Below are 24116 nucleotides of genomic sequence, written 5' to 3'. Positions count from 1 at the left end.
GTGTTTCTTGTAGCGATTCTTGAAGCTGTGAGATTTTATGGGCAAACTGTCCAGCTACCGGTTTCTTCCTACACATTCACAGTTTTCTCAGCTCCCCCCTGCACCATGTATGTGCTGACAGTGATGGCTTCATGTTTCATACATTTATGGGGACTTTTCCCCCAGTCCTTCCCGTGAGGAATTAGGACAGAAATTCTCATCTGTGCTTCTTTTGTTCTTCTTTGTACTCGTAAGATCTCAAATTCGTCTTTTGAGTTAAAGCTTTGAGACACAGTTGTCCAAGAGGGCTGTGTATGCGTGGTTGTGTGTAGGCGGAGGATACCAGTAACTGCAGAGTCTTCCCAATTGGACCCTGAACTACCCTCTCAATGTCTCCACCGAGGTTATGTTTCAGACCACGAAAATTTTCTTTAATTATCTTCCTGATTATAATTTCTACATTGCCAGCATTTCGTTACCTCTGTCTGCAATGTGTAGAATTCATAGGCAGAATCTCCTTGCTTTATTTTCTATGTACAGGTTGATATCATTGCACTTAAACTGCTAAAGTTTTGGGTGAGCTTTGATTATATGGATTGTCTCAAAAATCACAAAATCTGTGATGTTTTACTTGACTGTTTTACTAATATCCTATAAGTACTTTAAAGAACAGAACAGGGAAAGATTAACACAAACCTACCTAAGATTTGCTTGAATTCATAGATATTTCATTTACTTGCCAAGAATAAAAAATGACTATAAGATACACAGCCAACAAAGCCAAGTTTGAAATTCACATACTCAGTGCACAATTTCTTATGAGAGCCAAATATTCCTTACCTAAAGGAAGGTGGAATGTATTCTGGGGGCAGGACTGGTGGCAGTGGTTGGCCAGACATAGCTACATCAATTAGGTGCATAGCCAGGATAAATTCTTCTGCTGTGAGTTTTCCATCTTGATCAATGTCACAAAGATTCCTATTCAACAAAAAGTTCATTGTAATCTAGTTTCATGAAAATGCATGCTTGTTACTATTCATGAGTGATTTACACGTTCTATTTTCTTATTCTGACTCTAGGCCAACTGAGTTCCTCTGTGCCTCAGTTTATAAAAATAGTACCTATTTCACACCACCATTGCAAAGACAAAACGAGACAATCCATATACCTGGGATGGTGTTCAACATTCAACAGATGTTAACTATGATTATAATTACACTCTTCTCAATCATTGCAACCCATTTTAAACGTATCATACATTCCATGTGTCTGATTTAGACTACGCTCTGCAGACTATCAGATCAGATAGTAAATATTTAAGCTTTGTAGAACACACAATCTCTATCACACTGAATTCTGCTGCTGCAGCAGGAAAGCAGCCATAGACAATATATAGAGAAACAAATGGGCACGGCTGTTTTAAAAAACAAAACCAGGTGCAGGCCAGATTCAGCTCAGTGGATCAAGCCCTGATCTAGGCCTCCAAGGGTGGATCTTTACGGCCTCCAGCCACAGAGGCAAGGTGTTTTCTGTTCCTTAATCTCAGGATTCAATCGTCACTGTTCTTCATAATCAACTTGCCCTGGTAGCTAATTAAAGTAAACAGATTTTTCTAGCAAGTCCAAGAATGTGATTTTACTTAACAACTTCTGGACAACAAAAGAGGATGCAAGACCACAACACTGTTCACTAAAATACCAATAGGACAGATGCTACACTGGGCAACTAACTGGCTTTGCTGATGAGATAAATCAAGAAACTCCTCTTAAATCTGAAATTTCCTCAGGTGGCATCAACTCTTTTTTTTTTAAGGTACAATATCCATACGGTAACATCCACCCCTTTTAGAGTACAATTCTTCGAGTTTTGACAAACACATTCAGTTGTGTAACTACTACAATGTATAGAAGTTTCATCATCACCGAAAATTCCTGTCTTTTTATAGTCACCCTTTCCTTTGCCCCCAGGCCCTGGCAACCACTGATCTCTTTTCTGTCCCTCTACCTTTGCCTTTTCCAGGTGCCAGACTCCTGTTTTTAAGTAGAACAGAGCCACAAATGAAAACCCTGCCTGTTTTACCTTGTTCTCTCTTCCTTTCCACTGCCCACTCCTAGGTAAATGCAATTAAAAGGCAGGTGGAATTCCTATTTGTTTTTTTCCCCATACTTGCCTGAAGAATGGCTGTACACATTTAATTAAATATCTTTTTATCGTGTAGAAGGAGAATATAATATTCTAGTAGGAGAAGACTCAAGTATTTTTTTCAAAGAGGGCGGGTTATAAATGAGAAACTTAAACATTTCATTATATTCTAGTGTCATGAGAACAACCAACGTGTCCATAAATGTTAGGTCTTTAGTTTTTATTCCAGAGGGCCCGAGGATACTGGTACACACCCAGACTTAAAGAGGTCTAGATGTGTCATAGATATAAGATGCTTGCTAACTGGTCTGTTATTATGCTATTGCAAGAGGCTGACCCTTTAACGCAAAGCAGAAGGGACCATAATGGGTGAAGGGAGCAGCCCTAGAGCTTGACCACTTATGAAACAACCACATCAATGAGCCTGCAGCAAAATCATGAACCTAGCAGGTAAGTGGTGTAGACCGGGTTTACCTTCCAGGTGGAATCAATGGATAATGCATAACTGAGAGATACACGCTCCTGAAGAGTGTGTATTCTAGTTAATATTTAACTAGATATTAAAATTAAATATTTAACATTCTAGTTAATATTTAAATGCAAAGAATCCTATAGGATTTCATCAATAGCTACTAAAACTCATTACAAAATAGACAAAGAGACATAAATGTACCTACTGATGAAAGTACTTGGTATCATCTCTATGTATTTTGGAGCCTGCAGCAAAATCATGAACCTAGCAGGTAAGTGGTGTAGACCGGGTTTACCTTCCAGGTGGAATCAATGGATAATGCATAACTGAGAGATACACGCTCCTGAAGAGTGTGTATTCTAGTTAATATTTAACTAGATATTAAAATTAAATATTTAACATTCTAGTTAATATTTAAATGCAAAGAATCCTATAGGATTTCATCAATAGCTACTAAAACTCATTACAAAATAGACAAAGAGACATAAATGTACCTACTGATGAAAGTACTTGGTATCATCTCTGATGTATTTTGCAAAAAAAAAAAAAAAAAAATTCAAACTTGAATCTGATGAGTGGTTCTCAACCACTGATTGATTTAGTACTGCAAAGAACATCTGTCAATGTCTGGAGACATTTATGATTGTCACAAGTGGAGGCGGGGCTCATGCTACTGCAGTAGGCAGAGGCCAGAGATGCTACTTAACAATCAAAAGTCCACAGGACAGGCCTCCACCACAGAGTCATCGGGCCTAAAATGTCAATAGCACTGAGGTGCAGAACCCTGCTCAAGATCTAATTACCAATCTACAGGAAACACAAGAATGAATTAACACCATAAGGGTGCCATCAGCTAAAGTTAGGCTATAAGAAACTATAGGACAAATGATCTGGGTTTTTCTTGTGGGGTGGGGTGGGGGAGGAGTGGAGAACAAGACAAGGGGGAGTTTATAGGTTAAAGGAGACTTAAAAGATGTATCAACCAATTGTTACAAAATATAGATTTATTTCAGTCCTAATTTGAACAAACCAGCTATAAAAAAAATTATGAGACAATCTAAGGAATTTAAACACCATCTGATTAACTTAATGATAAGAATTACTATTAACAGTTTTAAGTGGACTTTTGGTATTGCAGTCATGTGGGGAAAAAATCCCTAAGTCTTTTGGAGATACAAGCTGAAATATGTGCAGATGGAAATGATATAATGACTGAGATTTGGCTTAAAATAATTGAAAGGAGGAGGGGAGAACCAGGACAAGTCATGAGTTAAGACTTATGTAGGCTGTATTGTGAGTTCTTGAGAATTCATTATATTGATTGCTCTGCTTTTGTATTTTTCAAAATCAAAAGGGGGGAAAGCAAGAGGGGCAATCATAACAACTCATTGGAAAATTAAGCCTACTCCGTATATCTCCCTTAGAAATAACGGTATTAATCTAAAGACCCATGAGCCATATCAATTCAAGAAATACAGTTTCCTCTTTATACAAACCAAGGAACTTTTTCATTCCTTACCATATTGAAGCCAGCTGAGCCTGTGGTAAACTTGACTGCATAAGAATAGTTCTTGCTTGGGGACCTAAACAAAAACCAGGAAAAAAATATAAAGATGAATCAGCAAATCTTCACTGATCAGTGTTCTGCACATAGGTACTATGCAATCTCATGCAATCACAGTGCTTTAAACAATATTTGCTGTTACCCGAGGGGCTTTTTAAAAAGGAAATTAAGCCCCAATGAAAAAGGCAAGAAACACAAAGCACCTGGCACACAGTCAATAAATTTTTGTTAAATAGATGTTTAATGAGGAATGAGTATGTAAAGGATTAGAGTTTCAAAATATAACCTGCCCTTTTGTCCAGGTTACCATCTCTATTCGTATCAGGATTTTATTTACAAAGCTGAAACTTATTCTCTCTAAATTCAGCATCTTGGCCACCACCTGCTTCCTCCACCATGATGACTATCAAATTCAGATAAGATTCAGGGAATCTTAGAGGAGGAAGGGACCTTAGAGAGAACTCTTCTACTCATTTCATTATACAGACTATAAAACAAAACTAAACAAAAAAAAACTTGCTCAAGGTTGTATAAATGGCCAATTATCACAGCCACTTCTGAGGTTAGTGATAAAGAAGAATTTCTGGAATTTCAACTCTCTTCTCAAAATCAGCTCTCACTTCTTAAAATACTTGTATATATCTTCAGTCTGGGCATGAAACTAGCCTTAGATACCAGAAAGGCTACAATGGAAGAATCTGAATGTTTAAATAAACTAGTGTTAGGAGGAGAGAGACAAATGTCTTATGTCCATCACTGACTCCCAAGGTGTGGTCCCAGGATGACATGAAGACCAAGGAACGGAAAGTGGTAGCAACTGTGTTAGGAAGATTACCACGCATAAAATTTTGCTTGTTCTGTGGTATACTGGAATGAGAAAAGTTCACTGATCATTTTATTTAGTCTCTAACATTGTATTTAGAACGTTGGCAACATTAAAGTAGAACTAGCAAAAGTTTAGTGAATGTGTTAATTTATACTTGTAACAATTCTGCCCACTTCAGAACTATATAAAAGAAAGTTCATCTTTCATCTACTCAATAAAAAGTGTAACAATAAATGAAAAGAACTAGCCCTGGACCTGGATATCAGGACATATGGATTCCAGTCCCGACTCTTCCACTCCCTAATGACATGTGACATTAACAAAACTACTTTTAGGAAGTTCTTTTATCTCTGAAATGAGGAAAATGATCTAGAACAGGGATTGGCAAACCGCAGTCTATAGGCCATATCCAGCCCTCCACCTGTTTTTGTAAATAAAGTTTTATTGAAACATAGCCATGCCCATTCATTTAAGCATGATATACGGCTGCTTTCATACTGCAATGGCAAAGTTGAAGAGCAGTGACAGTGTATGACTGCAAGTCTAAAATGTTTTTGTATCTGAAAGGGCAAATTATAAGTATACACAAATTCTCTGTATGCCTCGCTCACTCTGCTAAAGCAGTAGCTGTCACTTTTATACATAGCATGAAAAACCAGGCCAGCTTATATGGGCACTGAAGGAATATTTAAAGGTAGAGTTTTAAGTACTGCTTAACATGGTTTGACACCAGTGTGTCATACAGACCCAGACCTGCATTGTCAGTGAATCTGAAAACATTATTTTGCTGTTTATAGAAGAAGTCTGTTGACCCCTGCACTAAAAGATCCCAACTGTCTTTTGCAATGTCTAATACTTGACTCTAAGTCCTAAGACAAGGTTGTGAAACATTAAATTAGATCAGCAACAGCAAAGATAGTAACAGGACAACATAAAAATCAAGTTCTGAGTGTACAGAACTATTCTGTAGAAGCCTACATTCATGAAAGGCAGACTGGCTTATAAGGAGACATTAAGGGAATAAACACAAATCTCAAGTTCACAAAGCCTACAGTGGGTATAGCTGTGTTTCAGTAGGGAAGCTTGAACGGAAAGAACAGAGACAATTAAATGAAGTTAATGCTTTACTTCAAACAATGACTAAGACTTTTAGCATTTTGTGATTAGCATATGAATAACCAAATAACATATGCACTGTTTCAGAATGCAAGGAGATAATCAAATACCTCTTTGAGAATAGGACTAGCAAGAATAGCGTTACCAGAATTCTAGAGCTACTTATATAATTTAGACTAGGAAGGACTCCTTCTCTCTTTTATAAGTGTCTCTTTTAAGAGCGTGCAGTAGCATATACATCAAGTTGGGAAGGAACAAGGGGGTGCCCACCTAACCAGGTGTATCAGCGAAACCAACCCAGGTAATCAATGGGGTAAACTGTGCCATTGCTAAATATTTCAATTCTGCCTCTTTCCATTCTGGGAGCTATTCTCAACTTTTTTGATATTCTTCTTAATCTTACTCAGTTCTTAAGCTGAACTGAGTAACTGCTTTAGGGGCTGAGGATTCACACAATTATTTTCACAGTTGTGATCATGAAAATAATCTTTGTATTTCATCTCAACAAAACCTGCTCTGCTTCCATCAACAGTCTTATTTAGCCTAAAACACACCTTATATTGATACCTCACAAAGGAAAAGCAAATTAAATGTCTTTTATTTACTCCTATTTTAAAATGTACTGTAATAAATTATTCTTTCTATTTGACATGACTATACAAAGATTTGAAAATGAAATTCCCACCTTAAATTCCTTCCAGGACAAAACAGTAATAAGAATACAGCTAAACAGTAGCAAAAATCTACTCATCCATCCAGTGTATTTCAAATTTTATTTTCTGCCTCAGATATTAAAAGTTCTAAATATTTAAGTTCCTGCGTCATATACCTTCTACCTGATACTATACTTCGGTCATAAAACATCCTACCAAGAAAAGAGAATTTCGGCATCAACATCGCATCTGAATACTATTTTAAGCAAACACCCAGCAAACACCAACAGTGCTTTAAAAAATGTTTTCAGATTCACTGACAATGCAGGTCTGGGTCTGTATGACACACTGGTGTCAAATCATGTTAAACAATACTTAAAACTATACTTTCGAATATCCCTTCAGTGCCCATATAAGCTGGCCTGGTTTTTCATGCTATGCATAAAAGTGACAGCTACTGCTTTAGCACAGTGAGCGAGGCATACAGAGAATTTGTGCATACTTATAATTTGCCCTTTCAGATACAAATATACGCTTATTTGAAATGACTGCTGAGATTCTTTACTGGGATAGGGTTCAGGGTTAGACCAGAACCCTTCGAAGTCTCACCCAATCCTGACATTTTTAAACGAGGATGAATTTTTCTCTTGGAAGTAAAAATTGCAATTGTAAGTGATAGGAAAAAAAAAAAAAAGATAGTAAGAATCAGAAATTTAAAATGTTTTTTGCTGAATATCACTGCTTCTCCACCCTAGGAAAATGACCCCATTCTCCCCTCCTTTCATATTTGTTAAAGAGAAGTTACATTTCCCCCCCTTTTACACTTAATGTTTGTATTGGAGATCTCTATTTTCCTTTATTAAAATTATGCTTTTCTTTATAACTCTCTAACAATTTTAAGTGTTTAACCCCTTATTAGAAAGGTTTCTGGATAGTATCATAAAATCCTTTGAATCCTTCTAATGTAGACAACAATCTTTTTTTAAATCCATAGAGACCATATGCCTTAACTCTGGCCTTTTATCCATGAAGAAATAAGATCCAAATACGTAAAGTGACCTCCAGCTGGTTAGTGGCAAAGCTAGGTTCTAAACTCCCCAACCATTTACTAACTTTCACCCTGCGTCCTGCCATAAACAGATTGAGTAGACAGTTTCAAGTTCATCTACTAAGTTGAACTTCAGAATGTGAACCAGGCTTTGTCCACAGCAGTGTTTCTTTGCAAGTGCGTTGATTTGCACAACAGTGGCATCTGGGGTGCTGGGGAATCCTTGGTCTAGGTTCTATTTACCAAGAAGCCAAAGCCTGAGGCACTGGAGAATAAAATAACTATGGCCTTATCAGTAGATGAGAACTGGAGGTAAGGGGAACAACAAAAACCCTGTTTAGAAAGAAGTACAATAAATGGAGGAAGACATCAGGAAAATCTTCAGCCCAACATCTAGAAACAATCTGCATTTAGAACAAAGATCATGTTTCACTAAATTAATTCTCATTTGTAAATACCTGTTAAGTGCCCACTCATGGTTTTGTCATGACTGTTGAATAACTGTCTGTATTTCAGTCTGGATGGCTGAGGAACAGCCCATTCAGCTGCGGGAGGAACACTGTGGGGCAAAGAGAGGAAGGAGAGGAAAAAAAGGATTAATAGTAAGGAAAAGCACATTTAAGTTCTCTAAAAACAGTAAACTAAGAACTTCTCTAGAAAACTAGATTTAACATTTTATTCACTTCCTAATCACTATTTCTGAATTTTCTATAATGATTTTTTCCATTTTTTAAGGTTATAAACCTTTCTCTCCAAACAGATAAGCTCATTGTTTTTTCCAAATCAAGGGCACACACGGCAGACCAAGTGGCTCGTTCAAGTTATATGGACAATTTACTAATTTAAAGGTTCTACAAAAGAATGGAAAATCTCCTCGGAACTGAGGTGATACAGTAATGACCAGGCTTCTCTAAACTTCTAGAACAGTCCTCTTTAGGTTCAAAAAGCAATGCTGATAGAAAACAAATAACTGCTTTTAAAGGTATTAATTCTTTAAAATGTTTAACTTTCTTTACACCAAAATACAGAATGTATTTCTTAATGAAAGGAAGTTATTTCATTCTGAGAATTTAAATGCCCAAAATGGAGTTTCCCAGAGAGAAGAGAACATTCCCAGGGCGGTTGGCAAATCAGCAGTGCAGTATGGGAAGGAGCTCTGCTTCTGACTGCAATCCAGTGCTGACCTTTCCTTGCCAATGTGCAGCTGACCTCAGGAAACCCCTTGCTGGCAGCCAGTTCGGCTGTAGACCTCCTTGGTGATCAGTTCCTCAGATTAGTTCCCACACAGTATCATGCTGGTTGGTACCCATGGCTTCTTGAGAGCCAGATGTTTCAAATGGGCAATTTAAACACGATGGCTGAGCTGGCAGTAAAAATGGCATTCCACTTCCAGGACAGATTACAACTAATGCCCCATTTGCAATTTCCTTTCATTTCAACAAAAATATCTATTTCTCACAGATTACAGTGAAATTTTAATCATGAACTGGACCTTTTAATCATCATTTATGTATGTTACCTATGCACTGATACTTACTATGTACACTTCTCAAAGCACAGAAACAGCTCCCAAACACTTGAAAAGTACCTATAAAAGTTTATCTTTTCAATTTTTATAAACTTCTTAATAAAAACATTTACCAAGTTCTAATCTGCTGTGCATACTTCTGCAACAACTCTCTCATTTTAAACTAATATTTTGAAGATTCCAACTCTTGCCTATTTGTCAAGAAGCTAATTATATCTCTCCTGCACCCCAGGAATGTAGGGTATTACACAGAAGGTGTTCAAGATTACACTTATCCAATCATAGTTTTCTGCCAAATTCCTGAGAATTTAAATGGGCCTAAAAATGCATTGACCAAAAAGTTAGATGTCACATTATAAAAACTTGCTAGAAACTTAAATTATTGAAAGGTAGCTACCAAAAAAACCCCCAGTGTTTTTATAACCGGAGCAGGACCCTATGGGGCCTTCTGGGGACAGACCCCCTCCCCTCACGTCCTTTGCCTGTCTCTCTCAATTTTTTTTTCTCAGCCTACCTCTTGTTTGTAGAAAAGCTGTAGTCTCCCAGGCCTCCCCTGAGTCAAAGGCTGACTCAAGAATTAATGATTGAAAGTACATGAACATGTAGTGACAAAAGCAGCAACTGGGCCAGGAGAACTGGTAACAATGTAAACAGTCAGCCATAAGGCAGTCACAGAATCTTTAGTTCCTCCCTGAAGTACCTAGATAACAGTATCTGATGCACATTCCTGAGTTATTTGACAGATGCTAAAACTCCACCAAAGGGAAGCTGGAGCCTAAGGATTGATAACATTAACCCCTGTGGCACTGCCCTGGTACCTCACCATCAACCAATCAGAGAACGGTGCACAGCTGATCACACATCCTGCGACTCCCTTCCCTCATCTTGCCTTTAAAAATGCTCCCCTAAAACCCATTGGGGAGCTCAGGTTTTTTGAGCATTAGCTGCTCCGGACTCCTTGTCTGGTGCCTTACAACCTGGTGTCAGTAGATTGGCTTTACTGCACACGGGCGAGCAGACCCAACATTTTAATAGCATTAATGTTGCTAATACTGGCTGTTTGTTCATTTTAATGTCACAAGTCAATTTTAAGGCAGATTTCAAAATCACTTGTGGAAAGTCAGAGAATACTCAAAGTTCAGCGTGATATGGGAGAAAGAATAGAAAACATGGAATTTAGTGTTAGATGATCTCAATTTAAATCTCAGCTCTGCTGTTTAGTAAGCTGTAAACTATGGGTGAGAAATATAACCTCTCCGGGTGTTTCTTCATTCACAATTCTGAGCCAATTACTACCCTACAGGTGGTTGTGTGGGTTAAATGGGATTAATGAGTCAAAGCAAATACTCAATAAATATTCCTGCATCCTAGGAGCAAAACCTTAATTAAATGGAACACAAATACCTGTATACCACAATTAACCGAAGTTTTCAGGGCAAATTTTAAGAACATCTGTCTTAAAATCAGAAAGATCTCAGTTCAACTCAGCCCTATCACCTAGGAGTTAAGTTATCTTGCGCAAGTCACTTCCTGTCTCTGAGCCTCCTCGTCATCTATAACACAGAAAGTCAGTCATCTTATGGGGAAGAAGGTGAGCGTTAAATGAGTTAATGTGCATAAAGCATTTGGCACAGTGTTTTTCAGTTTATGGATTGTCTTTACATTATTTTTTTAAAGGCAATGAATTATTGAATTATATTCAACATGCTCTTTTCTTTAAAGAGGAAAAATGACTCAATTCACTTAGGAAAGATTCCTAAAGAGGACTGAAACAAGAAAAGATGGAATCATCTTTTTTTTTTTTTTCTTTTTTGCGGTACGCGGGCCTCTCACTGTTGTGGCCCCTCCCGTTGCGGAGCACAGGCTCCGGACGCGCAGGCTCAGCGGCCACGGCTCACGGGCCCAGCCGCCCCACGGCACGTGGGACCTTCCCGGACCGGGGCACGAACCCACGTCCCCTGCATCGTCAGGCAGACTCTCAACCACTGCGCCACCAGGGAAGCCCGGAATCATCTTTATTTACATCTTTTCATTTGGAAAGCTTTGAGACAGCTTATCAAGAGACTTAAGTTTTTATTTTAGTACAGTAGTATGCAAGGGGAAAAAATGGGTAAAATAAAAATATGAAAGATAGTATGAACCAAGATTGGCCAAAATAGAAGCAAACAGGTCATGTAAGCTGTACCCCAAATTGAGCCACATATGAGATTTAATAACAACTGTCCCATAACCTGAATAACTCATTTCATAAAACCTGATCTAAAGTTTTACTAACAATCCACATAGACCCCATAAGATTGTCTGAGATAAAATTAGAGCCAGTTTTGGCTCTAATTTTCATATAGTATTTTTTATACATAAACTTTTAAATGACTGACACAAAACAGTTAATGTGCTTTTTTCCCTCATACCTAGAGTTCTATTTTTTTTTAACATTTACTACTACCTATTTATCATCCTCTTTAAAAAAAAAATCAACATGCAAAGCTTTCAAAGGAAAATCAGTGTTCTTGATTCTGTCATCTCTACAACAAATAAATAATAAAACCTAGTAACATTATCCAGAATTAAGAAAATTATTAGCATTCTGCAAACTAAAACAAGACAAATAAAGAACACAGAGCTAATTCACTTTCAAATGTATGAGTCAATCAGATAATGGCTGAACCAAACCACCCATTTGAAAAAACAAGCAAACTTACCTAGCCACGTCAAATGATTGGGCCTTCTGCAATTTAGTGTTTAACTGTGACCCTGGACCAGATCTACTAAAGGAAGAACTCTTTGGCAATGTGGCTGCTGAAAAAATAAATACATGTTGAGTAATTTTAATTTTACAGAAGTAAGAAATATTTCCCTATTTATAAAAATTAAAATGCATAGTTATCAAATCTGAGGCAGAAATTATTCCTCCCTTCTTACCATTCCAGACTCAAAAAGTTATTCCCTCCTTGCTTCCTGCCCTCTAGCCAAAAGTGTTTTACTAGTTCCTTCAGAAAATCACCTTACTAGGTAGTAAGGTTTACATCCATAAAATCTGACTCTTCATTAAACACTTAGTTTCACATTTTAGAGGATCTGTTCCAATAGTTAAAGAAGTAACAGCTTAAATAGATAGCTGGCATATTCTTAACTTCACTGAAGGAGCTGAGATATTAGTTCCAGATGTAAGAGCCAAGAAGTCACAGACTTGTCTTGGCCAGATGACACGTGATGCCAGGAAGGGCCAGCTTTTGTGTCTGAGTCTCATTCAAGCTGGTTAGCTGTGTGTCAGGAGAAAAACTTCGAGCCTTAACCAACATTCCGTTCAAACTTGCCCACTGTCTTGCAACATTCGCCACAAAAGAAAACAAGACACAGTGCGTGGATTCACTGCTACTACTGGAAAAATAATTACAAGCATTTTCTCAGCTGCCATCACACCTGCAGTCATGGTCTCCTATGAAAGATAAACTACATGTGAAAAGAACATCTTAAAAACAAGAGGTCAATCTGGATTCTGTGGCTATAACTTAGAGACACATCCTGACGGATGTAATAAATGCAGGGGCCTAGGCAGATTCATATATAAGGCTCAAACCCACACTGTCAGTCACTTACGAATTTATTCAGACATATCCGAAGTACTTAAAAAACAAACAAAACTTTCCATATTGATATGAATCCCTTCTGATTTGTTAGACTAAGACCATCTACATCTACACTATGCTTTTCTTTAACTAAAGGGAAAAAGACTTTGAATAAAGTCTCAATTAAGCAAGCATGTAATACTATAACCTTAATATACTTAGCCTTTCAATAGACTTCCTTCCCCCTCTATGCCTGATTCACTCCACCTCCTCAAAAAAAAGAAAGGCAATGTTCTTTTTTTTTCCTCCCACATAATTCTACTCCTAAGGGATTGGCTTGTTTATTAGCAATTCATGGCAGCTGAAGAAAAGTAGTAAATGATACATGGAAATAAAAAGTGTTCAAATACTGTTCAAACTTGAGCTGCTCTCATCAAGCCCTTGAAAGGAAATTGTGCTCTTGGTTTTAGCTGTTGAGTTCACCTCTGTGCACAATGGCACCCAAAGCTTCATAATTTCATTCTCCTTTCCCTCTCTCTAGCCTAGCTCATCCCCCAAATGAGACACTAAATGAAAGAAAAGAAAAAAATGAAGATGATTTCTTCTGGAATAAAATACCACTTAAATATAATCAGAACGTGAAGACAGAAAACGAGAATGAAGAGGAAAATACAGGTAAAAAGTTCAGCCTGTGGCTTCAGCAGGTCACGTACCAGGATGAGCAAATGCAGGCAGAGGCTGTATGACAGGGGGCGTCCCGTTAGCCAGAGGAGGCACTCCTGCCGCAGGAACAGAGGATACTAGCGGGGGAGACATTCCGACAACAGGAATGGAACCCATTGGCACTGGAGCAACAGCGGTCAGCGGTGGCATGCTGGCGATACCTCCCATACCTATGAAGGGAAAAATCGCAACAAAATTCACATGGAACCACATTTCAACATTCAAAGATAATTAATCCAGGACTGCATGGAGAAGAAAATCCCTTTCCAGTTGTAATATAGTTCCATTTAAAATATGAATTCAGATTAATCATTTTGAAGGGTAGTAAAAATTGTCAAGGATCATATCAAAAGGGCTCAAGACCCAACTTAAAGAAGGATCTACTGGCCAAAGTTGAGGATCAATAAGAATAATAACTGCAGTGGACTGAAAGCCACCAAAGAGAAATCAATTCATAAATTCACAATGATTTTTTTTTAATCCTAATTGGTCACCATAGGCAATCAATTTATTTTGAAAACTAGTACATAAAGGCAGAAAATAAACATTTATCCTGCCTTTCTTTTATATACTGAACCTCAGAGTAATCAAACATTTGATGAGAAAGTTTCTCTTTATAGAAGTATTCTAACCAAAAAATGAAGAAACGATAGAAACTAAAATAGATGTTTCTATTCTTTTAGTTTCTCTATCCTAACTTGTGATATGGTGATATAATAAGAAATATATATCTGGTCTCTGTCCCCAGGTCTTGATTCCTGGCAGAGCTCCTAAAACCCTTTTAATTTCCTGACTGACAGGAACATCTTTTGCCAAAACATTTGGTCTCAGTCCCTGGTTCCTGACACAGAGCTTTTAAGATCCTTGGAATCTCTAGAGTGGTAAGAGTATCTTTGTGTGTTTGATGTGGTGACTGATGGCTGGGGACCCCTAAATAGCTGCAGGATGGGAGCTGGTCACGGGAAAGATCAGGGCAGGATTAGAGGGTTGGAACTCTCAGCCCCACCCAACTCCCACCTCCACACAGACCTCAGGGGAAGGCAGAGGGGCTGGAGACTGAGCTAATCAAATGCCACCGTTGTAATCCATTATGCCTGCATAATGAAACCTCCATAACAACTCCTACATACCAAGGTTTGGAGAGCTTCTAGGCTGGTGAACAAATCCATGTGCTGGGAGGGTGGTGCTCCCCAACTCCACGGGGACAGAAGCTCCTGCACTCAGGACCCGTCCGGACCTTACACTATGCACCTCTCCATCTGCCTGTTCATCTGTATCCTTTATAATACGCTTTATAACAAACCAGAGAATGTACGTAAATGTTTCCCTAAGTTTGGTGAGCTGTTCTAGCAAATTACAGAGAAGGGGAGAAGAGTTTGGGGGAGCCTCTGAGTTTTAGTCAAGTCACACAGAGCACGGGTACCCTGTGGCCCATTACTTGTGACTCAAGTCTGAAGTGAGGGCCGTCTTGTGAGACCGAACCCTTAAACCTGTGGAATCTGACGCTGACTACCAGAGTTAGCGTCAGAATTGAATTTAATTATAAGATATAAAGTTAGTGTCCGGAGAGTTGGAAAATTGGTTGGTGTGGTTTTTCTGGACACAAAATTCTTGGCTGATTCTTCCCTTGAGAATCCTAAATATGTCACTCCGTTTCCTTCCGGCATGAAGCACTGCTACGGAAAAGTCTGAAGATATTCTAATTTTCTTTCTCATTAGCCATGTGTTTTCTTTTTCTTTGGGCCCAAATGATTTTTTGTCTTACTAGAAGGTATCTCAGTGTTGATCTTTCCAGGTCGATCTTCTCGGGCACAGACTATATATATTCGTTCAAATTTAGCTTCAAACCTTTTATGTCAAGAAAGCTGTCTTGAACTAGTTTTTGCCATTTGTTCTGTTCCCTTGCTTTGGTTTCCTTCTTCAGAGACCCCAACTAACCTACTCAATTCTCTTTGCCTTCAACATTTGCCGCTTTTTCTCAAATTCTTTGTATCTCTTTTTTCATTTCCTTTTCATGTTTGAAATCTTCCTCTTTTTACCTTCTATTTCCCTTCAGATAGTCTCTCTTGTGTTGCTTCTGGCTCACTCTTCATTTCCGAAATGACTTTTTCTTTTATGGCTCATTCTTTCCTGAGTGGTCACCTGATTTCTGGGGTTTTAAAACTCTGATCTATGTTAGTCTTTCATGACTCGCATCATTTTCTTAGTACCTTTCAGCTTGTTTTGAAATAGTAGGTTACTGATGTGCTGTCATCGTCCACAGGGGTGTTACTTGGCTCTTCATCCTTTTTCCCTAATAATAACCGTGTGTGGGATTTGACCCTGGCCTGATGCTGCCTGATGCTCGCTTTGATATGAGCCTTGACTCCTGGGATTTCCAGGCTCCTTCTCCTCCCCCACTTCGGTCTGGACCTTCTCCCCCTTCTGTCTCTGTGTCGGTGCCCTGCTTAATTTTTACTCCACTCCCAGTCACTTCTCCTCAGTGTGACATCCTGTCCCCAAAGGCAGCCTTGTTGGGCCAGTGCTGAGAGGTCACAGGGACCAGATCTTGCAGGTCTTCTTATTCTTATGCTCTAACATCATAATGTTTCCATTTTAAGTTACCTACTCAGCTCCTAAATTGCCACTGCAAAGGCTATCATCCTTGGACCAACTGACTGCCTTCTCTGAATGAATGAGTGTTTTCTGAATACTTCTAAATAAACACACCTACCAGAGGCTGTGTTTTAGATGCCATCCCTCCTGACGGTGCTAAGTCTCAATTCCTGAAGTTTTACCCTAAACACACCATTCCTCAGCTGACACGCTCCCCTTACAGTTAAACGCTCCCCTCTTCCAAGCCTCCAGCAGGCTCCTGTCCCTACCACTCCAAGGAAACGGTTCGTCAAGGTGAGGTCCAAGCTTGTCTTGCCGAATCCAATCACCTTTCTGTCCTATTCTTACTCAGTCCCTCAGAAGCAACTTGAACAATGGGGCACTCCCCTCCGAAACACTTTTCCTTGGCTACTAGGACACCAACTTCCTCCCACTTCACTCTGTTTCTGGCTTCTTCCCTTTCACTAGAGCTTTAAATGTCACAGACCGCCAAGGCCTGGTCCTAGGTCTTCCGCCTACTCTAAAGCTACACTCCGTCAACCTAAGTAAAGAGGAAAACTGAGGCAAACTTGAATTACCAGAAGTTGAGTTCATGCAGGAATAGCAGAAGAACTGCAATTCTGATATGCCTTTTTTTTTGGGGGGGGGGGGCATCATGCGGCATGTGGGATCTTAGTTCCCCAACCAGGGATCGACAACCCTGCGCCCCCTGCGTTGGAAGCGTGTAATCTTAACCACTGGACCGCCAGGCAAGTCCCAAGAATTGCAATTCTGGACACGCCAACTGCGGCAAGCTACAAGTGAGTCCTCTAAGGCTTTGGGGTAGGCTGGATTTATGGGCAAGGATCACAAAGAGGAGGGAATTCAATTAGAGTCCTAGCAGCAAGTTCATTGGCTTGAGGAGAAGAGACTCTTGCAGGACGTTCATTAGTCAAGGGATCAGTTTCGATTTTCTGTAAACGCCTGACCAGTCCCTTGGTCCTTAAGTTTCATTTTCCTGAGGACCCATGTATGAGATTCTCCATTTTATATCCTCTGGTTCCATTTAAGATTGAAATCTTCTCACCTCTCTCTAAGATACCATATCCAGCCCCGGGGGCTTTCAATGCCATCGCACCCAAACTCACCCGGAACTGACGGATCCCTCCTGAGTTGCAGACATACAGATTCACCTGCCTCCTTCACATCTCGACTTGGAAATCAACGAGGCCCCTCAAACTCGAAATGGTCAAAATCTGATTTATTTTTTTCTCCACAATACAGGATATCATGAATCTAATTCCACCCCATCTTCCACATTTATTATCACCACCCAGATCTAAATTACCATAACCTCTTGCCTATGAAAAAAGCCTCCTGATTTCCCTGATTTTACTCTTGTCCCCCTGCAATACAGTCTTCAGATAACACAAATGACAAAACAACAAACAAAAAATAACAACAAAGAAACAAAAATAGTCTTCAGATAACACTGATTTTTTTTTTTCTAAGTGTCTATCAACCATGTCACACCCCTGCTTAAAAGCTTTCAACTGCACCTAGACAAAAATGCTAACTCTTTAGTGGTTTTATCAGGCCCCAAACCACCTGGCTCCTGCCTTACTTCGCTGACCTTAAGGCCTAAGGATACTTCAGCTACAAGGAAGGTATCTCATTTTTGTTCCTCCCACACACCAAGCTTTGCCTTAGGACCTGTTGCTTTTGCCTGGGCGTCTTCTCCCCTCACAAGGCTCTCATGCTTAAGTCAGCTCAAAAGTTATCTCCTCGGAAAATTCTCCCCTAACCACCGGGTCCTATTTGTCTCTATCATATTACCCCGTTTTATGGAATTATTTGTTTGCTTCCCCCAACTTGTCAACAAGCTCCATAGCAACAGGAGCCACGATGCCTTGCTCACCACCATCTTCCCAGCAACTGGGACACACAATCAGGGCTTAAAAATATTGATTGGTTTGACTTAATAAAACCATGGACTCTGGCAAAAACAAAAGCAACAACCTCCCCCTGAAACGGTTGAGTCCAGAATGTAAGAAGAATGATGCTGTGTGCAAATACACTGAAGGAAGAAGGTATGAGGCATACTCACAGAATGTCCTTAAACACAGTTGGGTACCCTTAGGCAAATCACAATATCACTGCACCCCATTTTCCTCTTCTTAACAAAAATGATTATTCAACCCCTAGCCAGCCTTAATTCCACAGTGTGTTAACATTTGCATTAACCTTGGAAGAGTGACAATGCCCCATGTCACCCTCATGATTTGGTGATAAGGAAGGTGGGAAGAGAGAAGGAAATAAGGAAACCAAGAGCCTTCAGGAAAACTGAGTTTGAACAGGCTCCACCTCCCTTTCAGAAACATGGTCTCAAGCAAACTCTTCAACTTCTTGGAATCTCAGGTCTCTCGTTTGTATAAGAGAGCCAATAATCTCTGCATACTGTTAGGGTTACTGTTGTGACCAGATAAAATACTATATGTAAAGACAGACCACAGGGCTAGGAAACCCATGGTCAGATAATGTCTAATATTAATTAGAAAATAATGATAATAGTAATAAATTATGTTCTCAAGTAGCCAGAAGAAGTATAAGAAAAAAAAATTACCTTGGCAAAGGCCAGATCTTTTTTTTTTTTTTTTGCGGTACACGGGCCTCTCATTGTTGCGGCCTCTCCCGTTGCGGAGCACAGACTCTGGACACGCAGGCTCAGTGGCCATGGCTCATGGGCCCAGCCGCTCCGCGGCATGTGGGATCTTCCCGGACTGGGGCACGAACCCGTGTCCCCTGCATCGGCAGGCGGACTCTCAACCACTGCACCACCAGGGAAGCCCCAAAGGCCAGATCTTTGAGTAAACTTGGGCAAAGTGGATTAAGACCATGTACTTTTAACTTCTCTTTATTTTCTATAATTCCCTCATGATTTATCTTCTTGAAAACAGTTTACTGAGAAGGGTGACATGATGAGAAGGAGGGGAGGGAAAGCAGTGGAGAAGCCGGGGGGTAAGAGCTAAGGTCTGGCTGGCAGGAGGGCAGCTAAGAAATCCCGGCTTCCCTTAGAGGACGGGGCAGGTTACTCAGCTGACTGTAAAACCCTCTGGGCAGTGAGGCCACCCCTCCTGAAAATAAATCGGCACTATCCCTAGCACTGAAATTCCTATAGCAAGATGGACTAAGACGAGACATATTACATGTCAGAGGAAGAATTACTGACACCCGGGTTTCTGGGAAAAAGAGGCAATGGGATGCCTGTGGTTATCTGACCCTTTCTCCACTCCGAGGTTTCTTCTTGCAGCCCCGGAAGGGAGGCCAAAAGAAAACCAAACACCCTTTAGCTGTTCTGGGTTTCGACAAAACGCTGGCTACAGGGCCCTTCAGAGATTCAGAGTAACTTCCATTTTTAACTAAGCTGGTTAACTGAGGACTAGAAACCGCGAACACACGATGGACAAGATCAACAGGGGCCCTGGTCCCTTGCAGCCTATGGCACTGCTCATCTCTGCTCTTCCTAGCCTTTGCTCTCACGTGACTCCTTGAGTTTTCCTTCTTCTCTTGGATCACTGTCCTACTTGCCTAACCCAAAACCTGTATCTTTCCCCTTAAAATATCCAGACTTGCGGCTCAACCTCACCAAAAGAAAGGCAATGCATAGTTTGTTTGTTTTTAATAGTGAACCTATTAAGTAAAAGCATAGCATTCATTTATCTCAGCTTATCATTAACTGTATCAGAGACAACCTGAATGACTACCTCCCAAACCTCCTTCACTTTACTCCCTGTCATCAGATATATCAGGATGAAGAGAGAGAAGGAAACTCTATCCACAATTCTTGTGTTTTGTTTAAACTGTCTAAGAACTTTCCCATGAATCAGATGTTGGATCTGATTACTGTAATCTTTAAATCAACCTAAATAATTAAAGTCTAGGGTGAGAATAGAGAAGAAATCAGAACTGTTGGTGATCTTAGCTGACTAATTACCATTTAATTTTTAAGAAAAACATCTGACTAAAAGACAGCTTTTTATGGAATTATGTTTTAAATTGGGATAATAATTTTTTTTCCCCCCTGTGGCATTTTGTTCTAAGAAATAACTTAGGACTTCCCTGGCAGTCCAGTGGTTAAGACTCGGCACTTCCAATCCAGGGGGTGAGGGTTCGATCCCTGGTCCAGGAACTAAGATCCCATGTGCTACGTGGCGTGGCAAAAAAAAAAAAAAAAAAAAAAAAACTTAATATGGCCAATCGCCTCATTACTGTGAATAAAATACATATTTCTTAATACCATAAAGAAAAGGAGCACAAGGAAACACAAAGATGCTCTGGAAACACAAAACCTTTCAAAAGGAAATATGTGACAATGTGAAAGGTCAAGAATCCAATAAGAGCAAGAAAGAAATAGAAGATGCAGCAGGACACTGCAAGTTTGTTCCTTTTTCCCTGACAATCTGCACCTTTGATTTCATTTTTTGTTGCTGTTCTGTAAGAATTTAATGTGTAAACAAACACAGAAAAATAAGCATTACAGCAACAAAACAGGTTTGCATCTTATATAGAAATTTTAAAGACACTTCACCAACAAGTATGAGGTTAATCTCTGTATTAAAGCTTACGTTCTTATAGAATAATTTAGCGGTCTCAGATTTTAAGCCAGAAAAACAAGACTCATGCTGGTAAAGCAACCTGCAAATACCTTCTGTCTGTTCTCACAATTAGTCTACTTTAAACATAAAAAGACCTTCCAGGGCTTCCCTGGTGGCGCAGTGGTTGAGAGTCCGCCTGACGATGCAGGGGACACGGGTTCGTGCCCTGGTCCGGGAAGATCCCACGTGCCGCAGAGCGGCTGGGCCCGTGAGCCATGGACGCTGGGCCTGCGCGTCCGGAGCCTGTGCTCCGCAACGGGAGAGGCCACAACAGTGAGAGGCCCGTGTACCGCCAAAAAAAAAAAAAAAAAAAAAAAACCTTCCAAAGGGGGAAGACCCTGCACTTAACGGAGATTGCTGGGACCTCCTAGGGAAATCCCTGCCCATAGGAGACGCTTTACCATCTGCAGGACTAAAATGGTGGCAACAAATTGAAAGCCAGGAAAAGATTCCTGTAACTTTGATGTATTTGCCCAATTTAAGTGTTACCTTCAGATGTATAATAAAGCAAGTAAACAGAACCATAAAGATAAGCTTTCTATAAATTAAATGGTATTTGGCTATAGTACTAAGGAGGTGAGAGAATAAGAAACTTATGTTAATTATCAATCCTAAATGACTACTTGCCCATTGCAACTGAAAACTGAGGACTCTAAGTATGGCAGATTGCTAATACTTTAGAGTGTTTTATTCATGTTTTCCATTTAGAATCCTTAAAAGTTTTGATAAGCTCCTTTAACTAAGAAATCACATAGGGGCTTCCCTGGTGGCGCAGTGGTTGAGAGTCCGCCTGCCGACGCAGGGGACACGGGTTTGTGCCCCGGTCCGGGAGGATCCCGCGTGCCGCGGAGTGGCTGGGCCCGTGAGCCATAGCCGCTGAGCCTGCGCGTCCGGGGCCTGTGCTCTGCAACGGGAGAGGACGCAGCAGTGAGAGGCCCGCGTACCGCAAAAAAAAAAGATATCACATAGGATCAATACAATACTGAACTAACAACGGTCCTCACACTCATACTGAATTATCTGAGGAAATATTACAATTCAAAGTGGTCTTTTTCCTGAGAAAGCCATGTTACAAAATGGCACAAGACAATACACATTTTCTCCAATTTTTTTCCACCAGAAAATAAGAAGGGAAAATCAGATTATAATATATTTTATGAGGAAAACATGTTTGTTTCTCAAAACTGTTTTCAATCACTTTTCCATCTACAATTTTTTTTTTTTTTTTTTTTTTTGCGGTACGCGGGCCTCTCACTGCTGTGGCCTCTTCCGTTGCGGAGCACAGGCTCCGGACGTGCAGGCTCAGCGGCCACGGCTCACGGGCTCAGCCACTCCGTGGCACGTGGGATCTTCCCGGACCGGGGCACGAACCCGTGTGCCCTGCATAGGCAGTCAGACTCTCAACCACTGCGCCACCAGGGAAGCCCCACCTACAATTTTTTAAAGGGTGAGAACCAAATTTAAATTAAGGATGATCATTTCTACAAGGTGAGAGAATGAATACATATGGTAAACTTTGTACTTTATATTAAAGTGAAGAAACTAAGGCAAAAAAAGTTAATCAAGCTCAATTTCAAGGTTGAGTTTAATAGTAAAGGTAGAAATAGAATCTAGGGCTCTGATTCTCAGGTTAGAGGGTAATGGGTGGTATCTTCCCAAGAGGGAAACATTTATTCCTTTTGGTGGGTAATGTTCATAAATCATTTTTAAAATATATAATATGAATTTCCTTGAAAATCTTTGGCATATGTGAGTCACTGGAGTCTGAAGTTTATAGAAATCCTCTCCCCTACCCCAATACAAAAAGGCAGGGGAGCTAGTTTTTAAATGAATCAAAAAAGATTAATCTTGAATGGATAAAGAAAATGTGGCACATATATACAATGGAATATTACTCAGCCATAAAAAGAAACGAAATTGAGTTATTTGTAGTGAGGTGGATGGACCTAGAGTCTGTCATACAGAGTGAAGTAAGTCAGAAAGAGAAAGACAAATACCATATGCTAACATATATATGGGATCTTAAAAAAAAAAAAAAAGGGTTATGAAGAACCTAGGGGCAGGACAGGAATAAAGACACAGATGTAGAGAATGGACTTGAGGACATGGGGAGGGGGAAGGGTAAGTTGGGATGAAGTGAGAGAGTGGCATGGACTAATATATACACTACCAAACGCAAAATAGCTAGCTAGTGGGAAGCAGCCGCATAGCACAGGGAGATCAGCTTGGTGCTTTGTGACCACCTAGAGGGGTGGGATAGGGAGGGTGGGAGGGAGATGCAAGAGGGAGGAGATATGGGGATCTATGTATATGTATAGCTGATTCACTTTGTTATAAAGCAGAAACTAACACACCATTGTAAAGCAATTATACTCCAATAAAGATGTTTTAAAAAAAAAAGATTAATCTTATTTTCAAAGTGACCTGAGTTTTATTCTGCATTGTTATAGAAATCAATTGGATAGCTGAGTCCTGTGAAACGTAACAGAGGGCACTACACCTCACAGATTACACACACATGCATCCTGCAATGAGATTTATATGACTAGAACTTAGTCCACATTTTTATGAAGTACAAAATTAAATCTCAGTCTAATTTTTCATAAGCCAATGACTCAAAGATATCAAACTTGTTACAGTGGGATGATTAATTCATATATTGTATGGTATGGAGTTAGCCCCCAATTCAGGTATTTTTAATATTCATCCGAGGCCTTTGCATTGGTTGAGATGTAAGCTGTGCAATTTATTTATTTGCTTTCATTTTGATTACTCTCATCCCAGGGTTAGAATGTGACCATGCTTTTTCCCTTCCATCATTATCTTTCTGCACAGGGCCATCATTTTTCAGACAGAATACCTCCTAGAATTTCACAATGCTACAAACTGAGAGAGGAGGGTGGGAGAAGGGAAATATTTATTTTAAAAACATGTAATGAAATATAGGAACCAATTCCTTTTCAGACTCACCAAACGCTGGTGCACTAGAAATAGCAACTGGTTGCTGTTTCATGACAGGGGGAAGTGCGGAGGGGAGCTGATATCCTTGCAGCTTCAGTTTGATGAGTTTCATAGCTATGGAAAACTCCACTTGATCCATTCTTCCATCATTATTCATATCAGCAAGCGCCCTGCAAACCAACAGCATGGGCTTAGAATGACTGTGCCCTTAAAAGAACCTTTCCCAAACCACCACTCCCACCCACACAAAAACTAAATAATCAGCTCCCTCGGTCCCGGGGAAAACGAAACAAAACAAAACTTGTT

General features: G+C 39.9%; 1 protein-coding gene across 1 annotated transcript in view; it reads right to left on the bottom strand.

Moving 5' to 3' along the window:
* The window catches only part of LOC103082007 (intersectin-1), a gene marked incomplete at its 3' end in the record, with an annotated part of 116041 nt that overhangs the window by 13492 nt on the left and 78433 nt on the right, over nt 1-24116 (bottom strand). The window contains exons 5-10 of the mRNA XM_007469150.1: nt 23820-23980; nt 13611-13790; nt 12031-12127; nt 8259-8359; nt 4113-4176; nt 820-957 (exon numbers count right to left, since the gene is read on the bottom strand). Coding sequence (XP_007469212.1) covers nt 820-957; nt 4113-4176; nt 8259-8359; nt 12031-12127; nt 13611-13790; nt 23820-23980 — 741 coding nt within the window. The remainder of the gene's footprint in view (nt 1-819; nt 958-4112; nt 4177-8258; nt 8360-12030; nt 12128-13610; nt 13791-23819; nt 23981-24116) is intronic.

This window comes from Lipotes vexillifer, unplaced genomic scaffold (assembly GCF_000442215.2).
Source record: "Lipotes vexillifer unplaced genomic scaffold, Lipotes_vexillifer_v1.1 scaffold829, whole genome shotgun sequence".
Taxonomy (NCBI): Eukaryota; Metazoa; Chordata; class Mammalia; order Artiodactyla; family Lipotidae; genus Lipotes; species Lipotes vexillifer.
This window is presented reverse-complemented; position numbering and strand designations above follow the sequence as displayed.